Below are 22,984 nucleotides of genomic sequence, written 5' to 3'. Positions count from 1 at the left end.
ACCTATAATATAAATATTGTGGAAAATATGTTTAAGTGGTTTGGACATGTAGAGTGAAAACCTGTAGATTCTGTAGTAAGAAGAATAAATCGAATAGAGGATAGTCATCTACAAGAGGTATACGAAGACCTCGAAGAACTATAAGAGAAACTACGAGGAAAGATTTATAGATTAATAAGTTGAATCTAAATATGGTTTGTGATAGAACAATATGACATATTTCAATCCATGTAGTCAACCCCACATAGTGGGATAATCACTACTAAAAAAACAGTGGTTTCGGACGGAATTTTCGGACGGATACGAATTTGTCTGAATTTTTCGGACGGATTTGGGACGGTTTTAACGGAGCGGAATTTTCGTCTCAAATCCGTCCCAAAATTGTGTGAAAATTTTAGCACATGTTCAAACAAGGTTTTTTCCCACGGATTTCGCACGGATTTATTTAAAAAAACAATTCCGTCCCAAAACCGTGTGAAATATTGAGACGGATTTCGGACGGCTAATATTTTTGAGGGTTTTAATTGGGAAAATTTCATCTCCCGCTTATCTCACAAAATTTCCCTCGTGTGCTTCTCTCATAACCCTAAAATTTCATCTCCCTCTTTCATAACCCTAAAACCAACTTCAAAATCAATTTCTCAGTGTGGTGCTCTTCAATCAACTTCTCCTGTGCTGCTCTTCAATCAATTTCTTCCAAAAACTTCTCAAGCTGGTCAATCAATCTTTCAAGGTATCCAAGATTCTCTTCTCTTCTCTCCAGATCTGTGGATTGTCTGTGTTTTTTTTTAATTTCTCAGTGTTTTCTTCAACAAATCAAGCATGTTCCCATAAACTTGTACCTGATTCTTGGTTCAATTTTAGGGTTTATTTTGTTTTACTTATTAAGGTTTTTAGTGTGCTTAACTACCTACACTTGGATTCACGTTTGGTGTTGAAAATAATTGTGATTGAATAGTAATTTGTGGTACTTACTTTTACTAATTTGAAGATTAATTTCGTTGTCAAAATCGAAAAGGATTTGAATCTCTTTTAGTTACTGTAGTTTATAAAAATTTCATTTTTTGTTTCTTGAGTATTGTTATTTTCCCATCTTTTTCTTCTGAGTTCCAATTTAACGTAATTTACTCTCTTCTTCGATAGGACTAAACTGCATCCAGTTAGACATTAGGAGGGTTAAATTGAACATTAAAAAAACTAGATGAATGCAATTGAGTCTCGTAGACTTTTTTTTTTTGTTTTTTGAGGGAGAGTTTCTTAGACTTAAATGCTGGATTGTGCTAGGAATTTTTTTGTTTATAATGATAAATTTCATATATATTTTTCTTTAAAGATAGATTAATGTCGTTTGCATATATTCTTAGGCATCATGTTAATTGTGGGTTTTGTGTTGAAAATAATTGTGGGTTTATTTCTTTGTTCACTTTTTGCTGTTGAAAGACTTGGATTCACTTTTAAGTTCTGAATTGTGGTTATAGAGTTACAGTTACGGTTTCAATTATGTTTTGATCATTGATAATGCGGATAAATGCAGCCACTTTTTTAAGATGCTAGTAAGAAATAAACTGTTTGTGGTTGCGATCACAAAGCAATTATTGATATCGCGGTTAAATGTCATTGCAATGCAATTTTTATTAGTTGTGTTTTAAGTATAGAGAATTGAGAGAAATCTCATATTGCATAGACTGCTGAAAAAAGACAAGTGTTTGAGCTATATATGCGGCTCACAAATCACAATAGCTAGCTAACTAACTACTAAGTTACATCTACTGCTAACAGATGGAAAACTGTCCTAATTGACTTTAGATGAAGTTAGTTGAATCTGACTAGCTTCTACATCCTTAACAGTACCAGGGTAATCCTAAACCTTTACTTCCTTAATAGTTTTAAAGCACACCTAACCTTTAAATTTTTATCGCCATTGTAATCACTTTCGCGATCTCTTTGTTCAATTTCATTAAATAGAGTAAAAGTTTTAGTGCTTTGTGGCTGAGTTTTTTAATTTCTTATATGTGTAGTTTATGTGTAGTTAAACAACTTGAAACCATACATTAAATAGAGTAAAACTTGAAACCACCTGGTCTACATGTGAAGTTTCTTTGCTTAACAACATTGGATCATAAACCACCTGCTTATTGCATACCCAATTTTGTTAAAGACTCAATTTTCTCTGGTTTTCCTTCTTTGCAATAGTTGGTGTAGAGTACCAGTATCTTCTTAAATCTCTTCACAACACCATTAGAAAAAATTGCTCTAGTTTTCCTTGTTTTGTGCCACCTTGTTTCAATTCCTTCTCATAGTTAATAAAGACATTTTTGTAAAAATGCAGTATTCTTTTATTTATTCATTAACTATGACATTAACAACGATTATTTTAGAAATGAAGAAGAATTTGTAAAGGAACTCATATGGTTAGATATGGAACCCTCGGGAATGCTTACTTAGATAGCTATCCGGTGGTTATTTTTGGCGTTGTTGTTAGAGTGCTGCTGTTGTGGTTGTTTTAGTGCTGAGTTTTCTTTCTTTTTTTAGCTAGTTTTGGTGCCTTTAGCAGCTATGTATGGGGCGCTGCTTTGCTGCTGCTGTTTCTAGGTGCATCTAGTGTGTTTGTGCTGCTGTTTTTTTTCTAGGTGGTTGTTCTTTCTAGGTGCAATTAGTGTTTTTGTGCTGCTGTTTTTTTTTTCTGTTTTGGTCTGCCCTCTCTGTTAGTCCTTCCACCTCTGTTATTACAATGGACCTAAATAATTACAGGGCAATTAGTATGCCACCTCTGTTAGTCCTTCCATGATTTTGGTGTCTTAGGCCCTGCAATTATCTAACAGAGGTGTACAGTATGCCATTTGTTTAATTTTGATGTAGTTATTTAGGTAGTTAATCAAATTGTTGTTTTAGATGTCTGGAAGAGGTACTAACAGAGGTGGAAGGACTTTATCCTCACGAGGCCGACACTCAACTGGCAGAGGGAGAATTGTTGTACAAGTTACACCTACTATACCATCTCCACAGGTACCTCTAAATCAATCATTATCACATGCACAACTTACGCCATCACCACACATAAACACTATGCCATCATCATCACCGTCACCAACTCAAACCCCAACACCAACTCCAACCCCATCAGCTACTATACCTCAAAATCCAACTCCGAACGCATCAACTACCATACCTCAAAATTCTGAACAAACTTTGCCACACACTCAATCATCTGCCATTGAACCTGATGATGATGAAGGAATTGATCAAGAAGGCCTTGACGAAATAGAGCCGTATGGAAATGAGTAAGTTAAATATTATACTTTTGAGAAATTAACTTTTTTTTTTTGTAGAAAATAATTGATGCATGTATATTAACAATTTGTATTAACAGGTTCAATCCATCAACTGCTATTCGTTTCTTGACGAAATCCATTAAGAGCAAATTTGATTGGTTTATTCCTACATGGGGACATGCATCTCTTGACCAGAAGTTGTTATGGTTTACTGAATTTAAGGTAATAGTTATATAATTAGTAATTTTATAGTTAATTAGTAATATATTTCTTTAAGAAGAATACTTAGCTACAATGCTTTATATAAAGTTCAGTTGTTCTTAACATAAATTTTGCTAAACGACTTTGTTTTAATGATACAAAATGCCTTTGTTGATGTAAGTTTTTGGTAGTTAAGATGAATATTAGTGTAGAACAGTACAAACAGTGCACAAAGTACTTTATCTAAGTGTTCTTTTTTTTCATTAGTTAAATGTAATTTACTGAACAATTAAAGATTCTTGAAATTTTTGAATTGCTAACATGTTAATTGGGTGCACTTTTGTAGAAGTATTGTACATGGCATCCTAAATATGATGCTAAGATTCGCCAAATTTTTGAAATCAAGGGAGAAGCTAGATTCAGAGGTATGATGTGGCAAGAGAGGAAAAACTATGCAAATAATTCCGAATACAGGCCAAAGTACATCTCTGAGCCAATATGGAATCAATTAATACATTATTGGGCATCCGATAAAAATTTTAAGAATTTATCAGTGGCAAACATTGCAAATCGTGCTTCAACTCAAGGTAGCTCCATTCATACTGCTGGTTCTATATCTATGGGTGAGAAGGGACGTAGGATGGTAAGACACGTGATATTTTCTCATTAATTTGTGAACAACATATTGGAAATTTTCTCATTGAAGTTATGGAAAAAATGTAGGAGAATGAAACAGGAGCCACGCCTGCAGTGGAGGAGGTATTTGCTCTTTGCCACATTCGAAAGGATAAGAAATGGGTTGATAGTAGAGCTGAGCATGCTTATGTAAGTATCTATTTAACATTACATATTTATATATAATTTAGTTATGATAATATTGATATGGGAGGTAGCAATTTGGGTGATTTGGAAGATTAGAAATGGGTGCATTTTTAATAATTAGATTGCTAGGTGGGATGACTTGGTGGAGGAGGTAAAGGTTATGTCGTGGAGGTGGTTGTTAGGAAGTTTTAATATTCCGACTTGTATGTACTACGAGTGGTGTTGGAATCCCCGGGAATGCTTGAATAGATGACTGGCTTTTTTGTTTTCCCTGCTGGTGTGGCGCTGCTGTTTTTATTGGTGTTGTTTTCCTGCTTCTGTAGCTTGGTTAGGGAGCTGGTTTTTACTATTTTTCTGCAGGGACTGATTTGGCCAGCTGCTGGTTTTTGGGTGGGGTGCGCTGGTGTTTGTGCAGCCTTGGTTTTTTGGTTGGTGTTAGTGGATTTCAGGCTTCAGGTTTGGCAGTGGTTAGTGTCTGTGTTGTTAGCAGGTGGTGTGTGGAAGGCTTAGCCGTTTGGTTTCTTTGGGAGTTTTTCTTTGGGATTGATTTTTTTTGTTGTATCCCTTTGTTTTCCTTGATAAGGGTTTTTTTTTATTGAGTGGCTGCCATCACAGGTAACTGCGTTTGGACAGCTGTCTGCGCACGGCAACTAGCCTAACCAAAACAGCCACGACCATAATTCATCTATGATTTTACTAAAATTACAGATTTTAATTGGTTGTAAGTCAAATGACTAACATAATTCAAAATTGCAGGGAGCTTTTAAGAAGAGAAAAGCAGAGCTTTTGGAAATATCTATGTCTCAAAATCAAGAGGAAGAAGGATTGTCTTCTGAAAGCCATCATAATATGCCAGATGACTTGACTATTTGGAAGGAAGTAGCTCCCAAAGGTAAAAAAGGAAAACTATATGGTTTAGGTTCTATAGGAACAAATGCTTCGAAGTATACTATTGGTTCATGCTCAAATATCTTTAAGGAAAAAAACATGGAACAAGAGCTCTTAAAATGGAAAGAAAAGGCAAAAGAGCAAGAACGTATAAACCAAGAGCAAAAACAAAAATTGGAGCAGCAACAAAAAAGAATTAAGTCAAATGAAAGCATGCTTGCAGCTTTATTTGAAAAGTTGAATATGCCATTGCCTCCAAACTTTACTTGTGCGACACCTATTCAAGATGAACCAAATGATGTTGCTGAAGCCTCTAATGCAAACAATGATGATAATTTTAGATTTGATTGATAAGTTTGGCCCAACTAGTTTTATGTTGTTCTACTGTTTTGTGGTTGTTGCTGCCAATTTCTCTTTTTTTTGATGAATTATGTGTTTGACTGCTGCTGTCTTGTATTTGGCTTTGTCATGGGAGTTCCTTTTGGTTGGAGTTATGTTTCCAAACCTCTTTACCTTGTTTTTTTGGCTATTTACTTTTTGAGGGCAGTTGTTGTCTCCCCTATCCCTGCTAGTGCACTTGATTGTGTTACTTTTATTGTTGAGTACCAACTAATGAACAATTTAGTCATGTTAGTTTGTGATATATTGTGTTAGAACATTGAGCACTTATATGAATCTAGTTTATATAATTTTGTTTCAGACAATGAACATTTGTTTACTTTTGAATTATTATTTATTTTTATTTGATTTAGTATATATTATTGAATATAAATTTTACATATTGGAATTTATCCCAAATTCATTAAAAATATGAATTGTGGCAATTCTCTAAAATAAAAAAAATTATAACCACGACTGAAAAGCGTGGAAAATATTTTAAAGCAGTTTAAATCCGTCCGAAAATTGTTGGAAAATTTATCTTAAATCCGTCTGAAAACCGTAGGAAATTTTAACTCAATTCCGTCTGAAATTCGTAGGAAATTAAAATCAATTCCGTCTGAAATCCGTAGGAAATTCTAAAACAATTCCGTCCGAAATTCGTAGGAAATTCAATTAAATTCCGTCTGAAAACCGTAGGAAAATAAATTCAATTTCGTCCGAAATCCGTTTGAAGTTTAGTCCAATATCCCACAACTGTGTTTGTGCGAAAACTGTACGAAATCCGTCTGAAATATATTTCGGACGGAATTTGGGACGAAAATACAATTTGCGACGCGGCTTTTTCGGACAACGCCCTATCTGTCCGAATTTCGTCCGAAAACACATTTCCGTCCGAATTCCGTGGGAAGTTTCCGTAAATTCCGTCCCAAAACCGTCCGAAATTTTGTCCGAAAATGACCTTTTTTTAGTAGTGAATGTTTGGTTGTTGTTGTTGTCGTCTTTTGGAAGTATCAATTCATGCTTAACAATAACTATTATTTCATTTCATTGTAAACTACCACATTAATTAGTTAATGACATAATCAACTTCCCGTGCATCGCACGGGTCCAAATACTAGTTTCATAGAAAAGAACACCATTTATAGTTTTCAAACGTTAACGCAATCGTCTTTTCGATAGTAAATAATAAAATTAATGCAAAATATCTCATCTTAACGAAAAAATTAATACGCGATTCGATTTTGTTTTCAAAAAGGAATTCAAAATCAGATATGATCTCTTGAAAAAAATAAAATCAGATCTGACCGGTTTTCTCAAAACAAGATCCAAAATATCCGATAATACTCGATCTCATCATCTATACTATATATATATATATATAATAAAACTATCCTTTCAGCATTTTTGGGCTAGCTTTTTCTTTCCGAAAAAAGTGAAACAAAACTATATGGGTATATTTATACTTACTTTTTCATGTCCTCGTGAGCTTAGCTCAGTTGGCAAGGACAATGCATAATATATGCAAGGTCCGGGGTTCAAACCTCGGCCACCACAAAAAAAAATACTTACTCTTTCATTATCTCAATTATACCCTTAAACAAATTTTTCTATAATAAAGATTGTTGTTGGTGTAATTAAAAAAAATGTAGATTATATTTTTTTGTTATATTGTTGGTGTCATATTAAAATAAATATTCATGATTAATTTGATTTGTTATAACTTGAAAGCAGCAAATATTTATATTTTTAGTTTCAATCAAAATTAAAATTTCATAAAAAAAATACCATTAATAATTTTCAAACGTTAACGCAACCGTCTTTTCGGTAGTAAATAATAAAATTAAGAGCAATGATATTTGAACAACCATTTGGTACAACCTATTTGACAAGTTTCCTTTTCTCTCTTTTCATTGGTCAAAAACAATGGAGAGAGAAAAAGGAAGATAGAGAGTAAGAATATAATGTGAGTATGAGAGAGAAAGTTGTCTAAAAGTTGTCATAAAATGGTTGTACAAATATCATTTCTCTAAAATTAATGCAATACCTCATCTTAACGAAAAAAATTAATACGCGATTCGATTTTGTTTTCAAAAAGGAATTCAAAATCAGATCTCTCAAAAAAGTAAAATCAGATCTGACCGGTTTTCTCGAAACAAGATCCGAAAAATCCGATAATACTTATCTCATCATGTTTACACTAGAAAGTTCCGTAAATGAAAATCTATGCATCTGGACTGAATTTTAAACTAAATACATCAACTTTAATTGATTTAGTTCGAAAGTTTGAACGCATTCAATTTTACACTATTGTTTTCAATTTTTTAAATTTATTTGAGGTTTTAATTTGGATCGGTTTTTGAATATGAAACATATTCATTTCTTCAATTTTGCCATTAGAAGTTAGAAGAACAACAGACACCAAATATACAACTGCTTAACCCAGTCACCACAACACTCAAAAGCCACCAAACTCCAACTGCTTCTAGAATCTTCGTCATCGTTCTCCAACCGTTTCTTCAGTCAACGGTCTCTCTCTCTCTCTCTCTCTCTCTCTCTCTCTCTCTCTCTCTCTCTTCAATTTTTCCAATTTTCGTACCCAAATTGCGTACTTTTCTTGTTGTAATTGTCACTGTTCAGTGTCCTTGATGATGATGTTGTTTGTTCTTCAATTTGATTATTATTTTTTTTAATTTAATAATTTTGGATTTTTAGGTTACAATTACAAATGCAATTGAAAGTTAATGTTCAATTTTTTTTTTTACTTTTTTCTGTTGTCATTTTTTGTTTTTCAATTGAAGTTTATGTTTTTTTCTTAGAAATTCTTAAAATTTTCGTTTTTTAGGTTGCACTTGCAATTAAAAATTCATGTCCAGATTTTTTGATTTTTTTTTTTAGTATTTTCTGTTGTTAATTTATGTTTTTTTTTCATTGAATTCTGTGCATGTTTTTTCTGTTGTCAATTTACACATGCAATTTAACATGTATGTTCAGATTTTTTTTTTTATTAATTTTTAAGAATTTTCTGCTGTGAATTTATGCTTTTTTTTTTCATTGAATTATCTGCATTTGTGTGTATTTGTTTTTTTTTTTGTTGGGAATTTTCTGTTATATATCAATTAAAAAAAAAATTGGGAAAAGGGAAAATTTTATTAACTAAAGTGGCACCGATGACTATTTTACAATCTTGTTCGAGAGAATTTGAACTTTGTGATTTTATGTATCATTGACTTGGGTTTTGTTTTGGATTTAGGAGGAAAAGAAAAGTGAGGAGGGGTTTGGGAGGAGAAGGGGAAGAAAAGGAGGAGAATTTTCTACCTTTTTTGGGACTTGGGAGATAGCAAGCAGTGTTGTTAAATAGATGTTATAGCGGTGCTATAGTGTAGCGGAATTTGAACAAACCGGTATTGTTCTGGGATCTGCGATTGACAACATTGAATAGGGGATGAGAATATTTATAACTAATATTTTCTTGAGTAAAGCGTCATTTTTGTCCTCAAGTTTGCCCCCCCGTTTTCTTGAGTAAAATTATGTTCGTTATAAACTGCTAACTATTAGATGGAAGATTCCAGTAGGGAACAATAGGATGAATGCATTTTCAGAAACAACGAAGACAATATTGGATTTATTCTCTCTATGTTTATTAGTTGCAGGAAACATGGGAAGTAAACGGGCCCTGACCCCTCAAATTTATGAAATGGCAATATAATAATGTTAGTCAATTTAGTCTCTCTGCCAAAATATATCTTACTAGAAAGGACGTTCATATTTGCTTTGAATAGTCTCTTGGAGCATCAAAGCAAAGATAGAGCATTTAAAGGGACTAAATTTCCCAATCCTTGCAATTTCAATGACCAAAATGTCAGTGTTATCAAATATCAGCCATGGCGGATATCGGTGGTAGTTTTTGGGATCTCCGTCATGGCCGATAGCGGGATTTTCCGCCATACTCCGATATGATGGCGCTACATGGCGGCCAATATGGCGGGATGTTGGCTCTCCGCCACGGTCCGCCATCTACAACACTGCATAATGTTGATTTACACCAGTTTCTTTGTTTTGTGAGTATTATAAGAAGCATGAAAGGATGGGGGATACTCTCCATTCCCTTTCCTGCTCTTCCATCGATCATAAGAAAATTTTCCCCTGATGACATGTGATGAAATTTCACACATCTATTTTCTGTCATTTCCCTCCAAATTTGTGCAATATGAGTTTCCTTCAAACTCCGATGTTTTCTTTGAATAATTTCTGCTGCCTGTTTTTGTGTTTTAAAGACTTTTTCTGATAATATTTTTTAGTTTTAAATTTCTCATTAACTGTTTTATCCTTGGTTCTTCTGAGTTCTTTGTTTTAGTTTTCAACAGAAACGCAAAATGCATTTCAACTGTGTTTTCTTTGTTATCACTTTCTGCTGCCAATTGATGTATTACTTTTTATAAATGAAATTTGACAGAGGTGAAAAGCGTGGGGATGGATAGATTTAGTAGGTAGCAGAAGAGGTATCAGCGGAGGAGACGATTAAGTTTAGTGTATGGAAAGGATGGGTGATGAATTACTATTTGGTTCGTTCTGGGTAGAGGAAATTAATGGAGAGGTTCAGACCTCTGTGAAAAAGAAAAGGAAATACCAACATAAGAAAAAGGAATACAATGGATGGGGGTCAACTCTCCTTATTCAGTTTCTCGAATCCATTGGTAGAGATACCAGCAACAAGATAAGCCAGAGTGAGGTCACTCAAATTATAACTGATTATGTTAATCAGAATAACCTTCGTCATCCTACGAAAAAGAAAAGAGTTCAGTGTGATGCGAGGCTTCATTCGTTGTTCGGAAAGTGGACCATTAGTCGGTTGAAGATTAGTGACTTGCTCGAGTCACACTATGCAGAGAACTGTGGAGAATCTGATGATGGTTTTCTGCTTGATTCAGAAGATGATGAGTATGCGCCAGGGGCGCGTGAAACTCCAAAACCAGCGTCTTTGGAGAGGAAGAGTCAACCAAGGAAATATGTTGTGGAAAAACCAAGGAGCTGTTTTGCCGCTATCATTCCTTTCAACATAAAGCTTGTTTATTTAAAGAAGAGTCTAGTTGAGGAACTTCTAAAGGAAAGGGACCCTGAAACTTTTAAGAGCAAAGTAGTTGGAAGCTTCATAAGAATCAAGTGTGACCCAAATGATTACCTTCAGAAAAACTCACACCAGCTTCTGCAAATCACAGGTAATTTGACTGCTTTAGGCTTATTATGGCGTTGCATTCTAACAAATGCTTCTTTATTTTATAACTTTAAATATCCAAGTTGCTTTGGAAAGTATGCTCATCAACTGCATAAGTTTAGTACTTGTGCATGCCAAAAATAGAAGTATGAGTTTAATACTTGCGCTTGCCAAAAATAGCAACGGCAAATAAATTGTACTTATTATGTTATGTATATGTATGCTTCTTTAGCACAATAGTGTGGGTCACTTGCATTTTGTTTACTTGGAAAAGTAGTCAAATCAACAATTTGGACTATTCACAATGATTGATAAAGAATACGAAAATTTAATCCAACAATCTCATGCTGGGTGAGATATTCACATAAATGAAGTAAACTTAAAGGGGATTATCATGTACTTTTTTTAATCATTAGTATAGGTGATTAATCCAAATTAAACATATTTTACCATTCAAATCAATAGCAATGAACAAAGTAGTAGAGCCAAATATCCTCAAGCTAGGTGAGATTCAAAAGACTGAAGATAACCAAATTATGCTGTGTATTCTTTTTTGATGTCATTAGTATATGTCATGTGTTGGGTATGGTTTTATCCTAATTGAATGAGTTAGACAATGAATATCAATGAACAAAGTAATCTTAATCCATTTGATCTCCTCCCAGAATCGTTGTTAGTGGTACAAATGCAACTACTAGTTACTAGTGAGTTGGTATATCATTTGACATTATGGGAAAGAAATATCATTTTTTTCTAATCAGCTGAAGTATAGTTTTTTCTTGGATATATTCCAGGTATAAAAAAGAGCTCAGGAGTGGATGGGGAAATTCTCTTGCAAGCTTCTGGTTTCATTAAAGACATCAGCATTAAGATGCTTCAAGACGATGATTTCTCAGAGGTACAGATGAATGATCTTACTACTTTTAGCTTTATTTAGTATGAACTATTGTCTCTGTTAATAAGGATTAACTCAACTAGTAGGATTTAATTGTGTTGAGTAAAAGGTCATTGGTCCGGTTCATGTTAGTGGTCCTTCATTGGCAAGTCATTTGTAACTTTAGTACCACTTTCAATTACTTGTGCTGTCCCCTGCACCATGTACCATACATAAAATTTGTCGACTCTGACCTGAAGTGTTGCTTCATTTAGTAAAAACCATGGTCTCTGCCAATGAGGAAGTGAGGATTAGCTCAACTAATAGAATCACATTCTATTAACTAAAGAGCTCTTTGGTTCGGTTCTTGTTTGTGTTCTTTCATTGGCAAGTCATTTGTTACAAAAGGACATTTTAAATGGCTTGTGCATTGCCCTGCACTTATAATGAGACAACTTTTCTCCACTAAATTTTCATGTACCTTAGAAAATTATCAGGTCTGGCCTGAGGTGTAAAGTTAACTTTGTGTAATCATTTCTCTTAATCAAATTCTAACAAATTAGTGCTGGATTATTTTAATAACTATTTTAAAGAAGCACATGTTAACTGGAAGTAGATGATTGATTTGGTATTTCTTACTGCTGATTCTCATCAGTCTGTCATTATTACTGTAGCTAAATAATACTATAATTTTGTAATAATGTGAGGTTTAGTCATGGACGTGGTGAGTTACATTATCTTGCAAGTGGAAATATCTATGCAATACAAAGTTATACTGAATGCTAATAAAAACATGGGGGTGGGAAACCGCTATGCATGTATTCTGGCTATAGTAATTACTAATTATAGACAAACACAACCATCTTTTTAATATTCAAGCTCTAGGAAATTTTGCATGTTTGAATAACTTTTCCAAGACACAATATAGAGGATCTAAAGAGATAGGGTAGAGTGTTTCAAGGTTATATTCTAGTACTAATCAATTCAAGCCTAAAATTTCGGAGAATACATAGGCTAAAAATAATTTTGGGAATTGGCAAACTAGACCATGGAGAAAATGTTTTGGAATACTTATATGAAAACTTAATACAAAATAAATAAATATCAGACAAGTTTTCAAAACCATGCTCTACTCTGAAACACCCTTTATCTGATCTCCAGTATTAAGCCAATACATTCTTCAGTTTGCCTCCATATATTTTTTAATTTGGTTCACTGTCAAAACTAACTTCAATAATCGCAGATAAATAAATAGTGTACTTCTGCTTAAGACTCACAATTTTATGTGGCATCCTTGTAGCATCTATCTATGAGATTTATTTTTTTCGAGAACTTTCTGCTTTACATTATATCCGTTTTATTATTGTGCTTTTAAATTTTTGGGGTTTGAATCTATGACTTTGGTTTCAGGCGGAGTGTGAGGATTTGCATAAAAGAGTAAAAGATGGCATACTCAAGAGACCTATGATTGTAAGTTATTTCTAGTACTTTCAGATTGAATTATTCTAGTGAATGAAGTGCCTGCAAGACTAGAACAATCAGTTTTTGTGCCGTAAATCTTTGTATGGTACTTTACAACAACGACAACCAAGCCTTATCCCACTAAGTGGGGTCAGCTACATGAATCAAACGACGCCATAATGTTCTATCAAAAACCATATTTTTATCCAACTCATTAATATGTAGATCCTTCTTGATTGTTTCTCTTATAGTTTTTCTAGGTCTTCCTCTACCTACTCTCCTTACTACAGAATCCACATGTCTTCTCTCTACATGCCCAAACCACCTAAATCTAGTTTCCACCATCTTTTCTACTATAGGTGCTACCACAACTTTCTCTCTAATGTCGTCATTTCTAATCATATCCCGTATAGTCTTATCACACATTCAACACAACATCCTCATTTATGCCAAACTTAATTTATTTTCGTGTTGTTTTTTTACTTCCCAATAGTCTATCCCGTACAACATCGCCGGTCTTTATTGAATCTAAATATTATGGCAATGCCTTTTCTGTTTTGCACATGGCAGGTGGATTTGGAGGAAAAGGCTAGAGTATTGCATGAGGATATGACTAAGCATGTAAGCAAGAACCCTTGCATTTTATTTCTTCATTCATGTTTCATTTCAGTGATTTTCTCACAATTCGTTGACTTGCATATATGCCTATACTAGAAAAAGAGAAAGATAAAAAAAAAACAAGTGTTCAAGAAAGGATCCATATTAGTCATATGCATTTGCATGAGAATTGTACTTTGTTAAACAATATGTGGATATCATTTCATGAACACACCAATATTATTCTTATTATCTTGACTGAATTAGCAATGAAACAAAACACATAAGCAATGAAACAATGTGAAATTTGTTGTATGTGTAACTGTATAGCCCCCTTCATAGGTAATTTTTGTTTAGATGAATTAAGTGGATGATAAACTGTTGTATCCAGTCTTGTGAATGAAAAGATAGATCATGCAAGATAACATGCTATCCCAGTACTCTTAGGAATGAAGAACACTTTTGGATTTGTCTGTCACTCCTTAGATATTATTTTTGTTATACATGCTATCTTTACCTTAGATATGTTTCTTGTTGTTGTTGTTACTGTTGTTGTTGATGTCTGTCTGTATCATAAACATCAGTCAAGTGATTTGAAATTTTAATATACACGCCTGTCCTGTTTTTGTGTGTAAATTAAAACTGTTCGGCTGCACATCCGGTTTCAAATGATAATTTACGTTTATTCTTCTGATATTTGGGCTTGATTTTTACCTAACTTTTCTGCTTTCTTGTTATGTGGTGAATCTGCCTTAGTGGCTTGCAAAAGAACTTGCTCTGTTACAAAATCTTATTGACCGAGCAAATGAAAAGGGTTGGCGAAGAGAATATCCTTTTCTGATAATTTTTTCTAAATTGTGTTCATGTCTGCATATTCATTTTTTGCTTCAGAAGATTCTTATGTGGTGAATTTTGCTGCTGAACCTTGTTAATGCATTAGACAATACACTAAAAAATTTCTTGCTAGATTTTCCATAGATCGTTAACTGGACTACTATCTCATACTAGATAATTATCATCAGCTGTTTATGGCAGTAATTTCTGGCAATGAACTGATTAAACTCAAAATTAGTAGGTAAATCTGAGTACAGATCATGCTGATTACACAACAATCCCTTCTAAGGCTTTGACTTTTATTCAATACATTAGTGCCCATACTCATGAATAAGACAGCAGTTGATTGAAGTGATGAACATTTTGCCTTAGAATTCTGTCTTTTCATCAAGAATTTTAGGCTATATGCTTTGTATGAAAATTCTTTTAAATCAAAAATTTCTATAAGATCGATATTCCTTAATCTATTGAAAGCACATTGGACGGCTACCTACAAAAAAGGGCGAAGCTTAAGACTCCGGAAGAACAGGAACGGTTATTGCGTGAAATTCCTCAAGTTATTGCAGAAGATCTAGAATCGGAATCTACAACACCAGATGTTCCAGAGAAAAAACTACCGACCAATTTCCAAGAGTTGTCGCAGACTACATGTACAAAAGTACCGTTAGCGACTGAGATCCCAAAGGCAGTTGCAGATGATTTTTCATATGAAGATGATTTTGCGGATGATCAAGAATGGTTATTTCATGATACTCCCCAATTCACTACAGGTTATCCAGAATTTTCAAAATCCAAAACACCAGAAATTCCAGATAAAAAAGCAGAAAATAACATACAAGGGGTTTGGGAGGCTACTTATATGACAGCATCTATAGAGCCCGAGGTCCCGAAAGTGGTTGCTAATGGTATTCCCCAAGTTACTACAGGTTATCCAGAATTTTCAAAATCCAAAACACCAGAAATTCCAGATAAGAAAGCGGAAAATAACATGCAAGGGATTTGGGAGGCTACTTGTATGACAGGATCTATAGTGCCTGAGGTCCCAAAAGTGGTTGCTAATGGTATTCCCCAAGGTACTACAGGTTATCCGGAATTTTCAAAATCCAAAACATCAGAAATTCCAGATAAGAAAGCGGAAAATAACTTGCAAGGGTTTTGGGAGGCTACTTGTATGACAGGATCTATAGTGCCTGAGGTCCCAAAAGTGGTTGCTAATGGTATTCCCCAAGGTACTACAGGTTATCCGGAATTTTCAAAATCCAAAACATCAGAAATTCCAGATAAGAAAGCGGAAAATAACTTGCAAGGGTTTTGGGAGGCTACTTGTATGACAGGATCTATAGTGCCCGAGGTCCCAAAAGTGGTTGCTAATGGCATTCCCCAAGTTACTACATGTTATCTAGATTTTTCAAAATCCAAAACACCAGAAGTTCCTGTTAAAAAAGCAGAAAATAACATGCAAGGGTTTCGGGAGGCTAATTGTATAAATGCATCTATAGTGCCCGAGGTCCCAAAAGCAGTTGCTAATGGTTTTATGTTCATGGGTAAAAGATTTCCTGTAGCCGATCAAACAAAACAGGAAAGTGAATCACCAAAATCGATTCTCAGTCTTAGTAGACCATCAGAAGTTCCTCTTTTCAATATAGCAATGAATAACACTGCGTCAAATGGCATTTCACGTGACACAATCACTTCTACAGGTTTGTTATAATTATCCTTATTTCCCATTATTCTCTATTTTAATGAAAGCATTTTTTCGTTGTTGTCTATGGTTGCGTTCGATGGTACTACTACTGCCTTTGTCACTATTTATAAGCACCCTTTGAAAGAAATTTTTTTGTCCATAATTATAAGCCATCTTTCAAATTACTATAGTATGTATTACTTTTTCCCATATTTATCCCTAGTCAATACTACTAATCTATCTTGAAAGATGAAAAGTCAATATTAGATACACCGATACACAAAGGTTTGTTTAGGGATAGTCATGCACAAAATATCCACATAATTGTGTTGATTACAAACAATTTTTGATATATGTGAAAAGTGTCAAAAGGCTTATAAAAAGGGTGGAGGTTGTACTATTGCAGTATGTTCAGTGAGAAGTATGCTGCATTTATTTATTATGCATCGAAAGCACTTAGGATAAGCCATGTCCTTGCCATTTATTGTTGCCATTTATTGATATTCTTTCCATGTTTTGGCAGTGCACCAAAGGTCAAGTATGTCTGTTCAACAGCAACCCGCGATACAAACGTTCTCGTCATTTAAGAAGGATGGTGTATTTATGCCAGCCAAATCAAATGAAGTTACAATCAATGCTAAGAACTCTCAAGGGCCATCAGACAAGCAGGTACGGCCAGCTCCGATTCAGGTTATAGAACTGAGTGATGACGATGACGAGGAAAATGAAAAACCAAGCACCATAAAACCAAGCTTCATAAAACCAGTCCCTGTTGAGAACCCACATACATCAATGTGGCATTACATAGATCCTCAAGGACATGTGCAAGGACCATTCCCCTTAGTTTCTCTAAAATGTTGGAATGATTCTCGCTACTTTTCTCCAGACTTCAAGGTCTGGAAGGCAGGTCAACGCCAGGATCAAAGTGTACTATTAGTGGATATTCTATCCAAAGTTTTCCCCAATGGACCAAGTTTCATGTGAGGTGTCAATACAGCCGGGATGTCAGTTATCATAGTATGCTTTAGCATATCAATTTTGGTTTAAGAAAAACATGATGCTTTCGAATCCTGGTTTAATAACTCGGTTAGATTATAATGCAACCGACAACCTGCGACTTCAAATTGTAATTGGGCTGTTTCAAATTGCATCCGAGATGCATTTGATCCACGTCAATAATTTGATTCTTTGGTAATCACCAGTCTGTGCCTTTTTGTTGTATCTAGGAACTAGCAATTCATGCTCTCTTTGGTAACCAGACTTCACCTTTTTTATTTTTATTTTTTTTGCCTCATTCCTTCCCTTGGTTATCTCTCTCTTTATCTTGACAAAGTGAACAGTGTCATTCATGCAAGCTAGTAATTGTTGAGGTTTATGTAATGGATGTGTTTGAACGAGAACGGGAGAATATTAAGCTAAAAAACTTTTTTTGGCTTGAATTACGGATAAGAGTGTTCATATCCAAATCAAACAATCAATTTTTACTGTTATTGAACTTCTTTTTGTGAAAATTGATTCATTGGATTGATTTTGGATTTTTTAATAATCAAATTTAGTTTCAAATATAAAATATTTATTTCACTTATTAATTTGTTATAATATATTTTGTTGGTCGCTTCTAAGGTGAGATTTAGTCCTCAAGTGAGGGCCTAATATTCCCCTTTAGATATTTTACTAAAATTTTGAGTGGCTGAGATCTATCACCCTTACCTCTTAGGGTGCTTTCAAAATTCCTCAACTACATTATTACCTCCCTATATGTCATAATAAGGGAGAAAGAACATTTTAATTCAGTCTAGTTTTTGGGTGATTTGGAGGTCAATGAATGACAGAATTTTCAAAAACAAGGTAAAAGAAATTGTCCACAGTATCAAAGTTATATCGTGGAGATGGAGCTTGAGTAGACTAAAGGCTTTCCCATGTTTGTTCTATGAGTGGAGTTGGAATCCGGGAGACTGTTTTGTTAGATAAAGTGTTGCTGCTCTCGGTTTCGTAGGCCGGCTTTGATTTGTTCTTTGCTATTTTTTTCTTGCCTCTGCTGGGTTCTGTTTCATGCTTGTGTTGTTTTGCATTATTGGCTGGTCTGTTGTTTTTCAGTCCTGTGTTTTGACAGGTTTTGGTTTGATTTTGTTGGTCTGCTAGTTTTGGTTTGGGTGAAGTTACTGTGTTTGACACTTTTGGCTTGTATGTTTCTCTTCTGCTCGCTTTTTCACTTGTGGTGGGTTGTAGGCTTGTAGCTAATAAACCTTTTGCTGTTTCGAAAAAAAATATATGTAAATATAAAACTAAATTGAATTCAACATAGTTTATCGTTTATCGGTATGTGTTCACTATGTTTAAGTTAGCATTGGAGAGCCTAAGAGAATATCAGGATTACTCATCAACCAACTAATGTAGAGTTTTTGTTCTCATGCCGGATCACAATTAGAGTTTCCTTGAACAATCTATCAATTGACGGAGCTTATTAACCACACGAGTCTAATTGCTTGGTTATAAAATTAGGAATCTTATACTTAATTTATTTGTATTTTGGTTTTAGTATTCAATAACACTTGTTGTATTAAAATGCTAGTATTTTGAAGCTTAAATTGCATTCCAAAAACCTGACCAATACCCAAAAACTAAATTAGTTCAGGAAAGTTCGATCGAAAAACACTTGGGTGGATGCTCACTGTTTTATTTTAAGTTGTAATGATTTTAATTAACTATACCTATATACCTATGTTGTTATTGTTTATTTTAAGAACATTATGAGCTAAACTTCTTTAGTTAGGATTTGTTAACTTGTAATCAATGAATTTTTTTTTTTTATTATTATTATTATTATTTTTTTTACAGAAATAAGATTATCTCATTTTATTTGTAAAAATATCAGAGATACATGATAGTAGTAGCACCAAACGTAGTAGCACACGATTTATAAAAATAAGCTTATCTCATTGCACATTAAAATATTAATGTTCTTCATTAATGCATCCTCTCTCAACTATTTATATCATTGAGAGGAAACCTAAAAATTTAGCAAACAATAATATGTTTTCTTATCGCTAAAGATTTTCTTTTTTTAAGAAGTCAAACTAGTCTACTGAAATTGACACCGGGGAGAATCAAACATATGACATTGAAAGGAACACACTCCAAGATCTCGAGTCAATACCACCCAGACCAACCCAAATGGGTTCATATCACTAAAGAATTAATTTTATGATTGCAATCCTGATATTAAAAGTTCAAAACAAATATTAAGTAAAACAAACCACTTAACGGATACGTTACGACTTTTTTATTAAATAATTATATTAGGGGTGCGTTTGATTTACTAAAAAATGAAGGACAGGACAGAACAACTTCAGTTGTCCAGTGTTTGATTTGTAAAACTGTTTCAGGTACAGGACAAACTGGATGCAAGGGACAAGACAAAAACTCATATTTTTGTCCTTCATTAAACAACATCACAACCGAAAATGGCAGCTACTGCCATTTTTTTTAAAATTTTTTTCTCTGTTTTTCTTTGTTTTAATTCATTATGGCATGTATGTTTATGCATTACTTAGTTGTTAATTCATATTTTTATGTTGTTTAATTATAGTAATGGTAGAGAACGCGGAAGTTGTTCCAGGAGAGACAAAACGAAATTTTGTCCAAATTTTCGGAGATGTCAAACCGCCTAAGATTGAAGCCAAACCAAACATTGATGGAGCTTCCGTCTATGTTGAAGCTTCTAAAAATGTTGGCCCCGGTGTCCTCCCACTTAAAGCCCATGAAGTTGACACGGCTAGGTTTTTTTCGGACGATGTTAAGTGGAAAGATAGAGAAGAATTGCTTGAGTGAGCACGTCGTCAAGCAAATAAGGCGAGATTTACAATTGTTACACAAATATAAAGCTTGTTCCATCCAATGTTGCGCCTAGTGTGTGAAAGGAGTGGAGCTCACAAAGTGCCTAAAAAAAACCGAAGCATGCAACAACGGGCTCAAGAAAATGCGGGTGCTTGTTCATGATTAGTAGATATCAAAGTACGCAAACAAAGGAATGGAGATTGAACATTCTTAATGGAGTTCACAACCATGCGATGGAGCTGGCTTTAGAAGGACACATTCTTGCTGGTAGATTAAAGGAGGACGACAAGAAGATTGTACGTGACTTGACCAAGAGCAAGATGCTTCCAAGAAATATTTTGATACACTTGAAGAACAAAAGACCACATTGCATGACAAATGTGAAGCAAGTGTACAATGAACGTTAACAAATATGGAAGGCAAATAGAGGCGACAAGAAGCCGTTGCAATATCTAATCTCGAAGTTGGAGAAGCACAACTATACTTATTACTCAAGAACACAAAGTGAAAGTACTACAATCGAAGATATCTTTTGGGCTCATCCAACATCCGTTAAGTTTAACAATTTTCCAACGATTTTGGTTATGGACTGCACCTACAAAACCAACATGTACAAGATGCCAATGTTTGAGGTAGTTGGGGTCACTTCGACCGATTTAACATATTCGGTTGGGTTTGGATTTTTGACACATGAGAAAGAGGAAAACTTTGTTTGGGTTTTAAAAATGTTGCGTAAACTTCTTACGTCAAAGATGAATATGCCTAAGGTGATTGTTACCGACAGGGATGGGTCTTTGATGAAAGCGGTTGGAATTGTTTTCCCCAAAAGTTATGCAATGAATTGTTACTTTCATGTGCAAGCAAATGTTAAACAAAGGTGCGTCTTAGATTGTAAATATCCTTTGGGAAAAAAGGATGGGAAAGAGGTGAGTAATCGCGATGTTGTCAAGAAGATCATGAGGGCATGGAAGGCTATGGTTGAATCGCCCACTCAAGAGTTATAAGCAAATGCATTAGTGGAGTTCCAAGATGCTTGTAGTGATTTCCCATCTTTCCTAAAGTATGCGATGACTACCTTGAATGAAGTGAAGGAGAAAATAGTGAGGGTATGGACAGACCATGTGTTGCATCTTGGTTGCATAACCACCAATAGGGTAGAATCAGCTCATGCTACATTGAAGAAATATTTGGACAATAGTGTGGGTGATTTGTGTACTTGTTGGGAGAAAATACATGACATGTTGTTGCTTCAGTTCACTGCGATACAAACAACCTTTGATCAGAGCGTTACCGTGTTGGAAATAGATTCAAAGATGTCACTTTGTACTCCGACTTAGGTGGTCATGTGTCTAGATATGCTTTGGAAAACATTGCTTTGGAAGAGTCACGTTGTAGGGAAACGTTGTGCATGAACAAAGAAATTTGTGGTTGTCTTCAAAGGACATCTTACGGCATACCATGTGCATGCGAAATTGCTACTAAACTCCTTGAAGAAAAGCCAATTTTATTGGATGAGATACACCACCATTGGGAAAGGTTACGCATGGGGGAAGAAAGTAATGAAGTTGGTTTTTCTGTCGATGATGAGTTGAAGGGTATTATAGAACGTCTCAAGAAACTCCCTTTCCAAATGAAGCTTGAAGTCAAAGAGGCTTTGTGGCAGTTGACATTTCCTGAAACCACCATGATGTCTCCACCACCACGAAAAGTACCAACCAAGGGAGCCAAGAAAAAAGTGGACATTGCGAGGTCTAAAGGAAAAATTACATCGACTAGTCGGATCCCTTCTTCTTGGGAGGTTATTGATTCCCAAAATCCGGATACTCAACCGTCACCATCACCACCAACATCATCATATAAAAGGAAAAAAGGTGCTCGTCTTGGTAAAACACCAATTTCCCCACTTCCACCACCTTCTCGGTATCCAAAGCCTAAGGCTATCCCGGTTATGAGGCCTATTGATTATATGCAACGCTTCATGCTTCCATTTATTGAAAAAGTGGTGGATGTTATTGGCGATGGACATTGTGGATTCCGGGCTATAGCGGAGTTCATGGGCTTAACCGAACAAAATCATCTCATGATTCGTACACATCTTATTCAAGAATTGAAAGATCATAGAGATGATTATGTTGAAGTATTTGCGGGTGAGGATCGTTATACTACATTTTAAATGGCTTACATCCTCCTGCAAATACAAAAAGTTGTGCACATCTTGTTGATAAGTGGTTGACTTTTCCGGACATGGGACACATTGTTGCTAATTATTACAAAAGGTGTGTGGTCGTGTTGACAAATCTTGAAGTTGGTAACTCGAAATCTTTTTTCCCACTAAGAGGGCCACCACCGTCGGGTAAGCAAAAAACTCCCATCATGTGCCTTGGGGTAATTCTGAATCACTTCGTGCTTATTTATTTGAAGGATGGTTGTCCACTACCTCCATCATCTACGGAGTGGCACAATCACAAGAAACAAGATGTCGTGACTTGGGAAGATGAGTATTTGGATCAACATGAGTTGTTCCGAAAGCTCATGGCTATTGAAAGTGGAAACAAACCGCCGAAACAACAAAAGGAGTCAAACAAAGCGGCGCCTATTTTGTTGGACACTCCCGAAAAACCAAAGCAACAATTTGAAGTTATTGCGGAAGATGAGGAAGATTTTATATCAGTTGATCTTCTCCAATCACTTGGCCTTTAATGAGTGATTTTTTTGTCGGTGTTAGTCCTTTTTTTTGGTAGAAATTACACCGACGTATATTTTGAGGTCAAAATTGTAATGCCAATTTTTTGTGGCCAATATATAATTAACATTATGTAATTTATATTGATATATATGATAAAATGACTTTTATTTACTTGAAACTAGTGCAATACTTATTTATAGCTTATTAATGTTTACGCATTTGATTTATTCGTTAT

The 22,984-nt window shown here is 34.7% G+C and overlaps 2 protein-coding genes and 1 pseudogene across 3 annotated transcripts; all 3 read left to right on the top strand.

The window, feature by feature from the left end:
* The first annotated feature begins 264 nt into the window (after positions 1-264).
* LOC146917055 (uncharacterized) lies at positions 265-5,808 on the top strand. The gene is made up of 6 exons (XM_085718879.1): positions 265-733; positions 2,893-3,281; positions 3,371-3,494; positions 3,820-4,116; positions 4,197-4,298; positions 5,052-5,808. The coding sequence occupies exons 2-6, from the start codon at positions 2,893-2,895 to the stop codon at positions 5,532-5,534; spliced, it is 1,395 nt and encodes a 464-aa protein (XP_085575005.1). The 5' UTR covers positions 265-733; the 3' UTR covers positions 5,535-5,808.
* A 2,127-nt stretch (positions 5,809-7,935) lies between these two features.
* On the top strand, positions 7,936-17,666 carry LOC146917054 (uncharacterized). Of its 2 annotated transcripts, XM_085718871.1 has the most exons (9): positions 7,936-8,090; positions 8,815-8,965; positions 10,018-10,780; positions 11,571-11,674; positions 13,061-13,120; positions 13,682-13,732; positions 14,465-14,537; positions 15,022-16,242; positions 16,750-17,666. In XM_085718871.1, exons 3-9 carry the CDS (start codon positions 10,096-10,098, stop codon positions 17,208-17,210), a joined length of 2,655 nt encoding a protein of 884 aa, XP_085574997.1. In that variant the 5' UTR covers positions 7,936-8,090; positions 8,815-8,965; positions 10,018-10,095; the 3' UTR covers positions 17,211-17,666. The 2 variants fall into 2 exon arrangements, with proteins under 2 accessions (XP_085574997.1, XP_085574996.1); XM_085718870.1 differs by lacking the exon at positions 8,815-8,965.
* LOC146917053 (uncharacterized) lies at positions 17,281-22,770 on the top strand (annotated as a pseudogene).
* The last annotated feature ends 214 nt before the right edge of the window (positions 22,771-22,984 follow it).

Source organism: Medicago sativa, chromosome 6, assembly GCF_051527215.1.
Source record: "Medicago sativa cultivar Bolivia chromosome 6, Bolivia_mono, whole genome shotgun sequence".
NCBI lineage: Eukaryota > Viridiplantae > Streptophyta > Magnoliopsida > Fabales > Fabaceae > Medicago > Medicago sativa.
This window is presented reverse-complemented; position numbering and strand designations above follow the sequence as displayed.